The sequence below is a fragment of the Prunus persica genome, chromosome G1 (genome assembly GCF_000346465.2).
Source record: "Prunus persica cultivar Lovell chromosome G1, Prunus_persica_NCBIv2, whole genome shotgun sequence".
Classification (NCBI taxonomy): Eukaryota; Viridiplantae; Streptophyta; class Magnoliopsida; order Rosales; family Rosaceae; genus Prunus; species Prunus persica.
The window spans coordinates 16,026,583-16,027,581 of record NC_034009.1 but is presented as its reverse complement, the minus strand read 5'-3'; the positions used below and the strand labels follow the sequence as shown (position 1 = coordinate 16,027,581).

General features: G+C 45.2%; 1 protein-coding gene across 1 annotated transcript; it reads right to left on the bottom strand.

Moving 5' to 3' along the window:
* Positions 27 to 760, bottom strand: LOC109946519 (extensin-like). Its single transcript, XM_020554635.1, has one exon. It carries the CDS (start codon positions 486 to 488, stop codon positions 27 to 29), a length of 462 nt encoding a protein of 153 aa, XP_020410224.1. The 5' UTR covers positions 489 to 760.

Below are 999 nucleotides of genomic sequence, written 5' to 3'. Positions count from 1 at the left end.
CGCCGGTAGGGATGAAAGAAAGGCCATCAGACACGTTGAGGAGATGTATAGTGGTAAGGTGGCGGCGGTGAAGGAGAAGGTGGTGGTGGAGACTTGTAGTGGTACGGAGGTAGTTCTTTTGGTGGAGGAGGTGGAGACTTGTACACATAAGGTGGTGGTGGTGAAGGAGAAGGCGGTGGGGGAGACTTGTACTCATAAGTCGGTGGTGGGGATGGTGATGGTGGTGGTGGTGACTTGTACACATAAGGCGGCGGTGGTGACGGTGACGGAGGTGGTGGAGACATGTAGACATATGGCGGTGGTGGAGAGTGAACAGGAGGTGGTGGTGAGCTATAAACATAAGGTGGTGGTGGGGGTGAAGAGTAGGGATAAGCATTTGCTTCAACTGAACCCACATTGCTTGAAACCACAACTAGTATAGCTGCTAAAGCCACTGCCATTTGAGGCCAAAGACGGCCCCAAGAGGAGCCGCCACCCATTGTCGTCATGGGTTTTGCTAGAGAGCTACTCGGCACCTCGGCTCAACGTCTCAAAATTTCACAAATTTTCTCTGGAAAATTGGGGATGAAGAGAGAAAATTTGGTCAAGGCTAGAGGAGCCTTGGATGGCTTTTCTGGTTTTTTTTGGGGGAGGTGATGATTTGGTACATGCATGATATGGTGAGTTTTATAGTGACAGTGAGTCGTTGAGAGAGAGCTGTCAAAAAGGACTAGTTCTAATGGACTCTCTTAGATTAATACATCCAATGGGGTCACTCTAGCTGGCCTTACCTATTTAATTTCAATTGTTCAATTTTGTTTAATTAATTTTGGTTGATAATGCTAAAATATTAATAACGTCATGTCACTTTTTTAATAATTCCACTTCTTGGGCTCCTTCTCTTGTCTATGAATTTTGAAACCAAAAAAACAAAAAAAGGATAAAAAAAATAGTGGACACTAGTTTGAAACCCTATCAATGATGAATTGATGACGTGAGACTGGTCCTGGGTGGCACCTA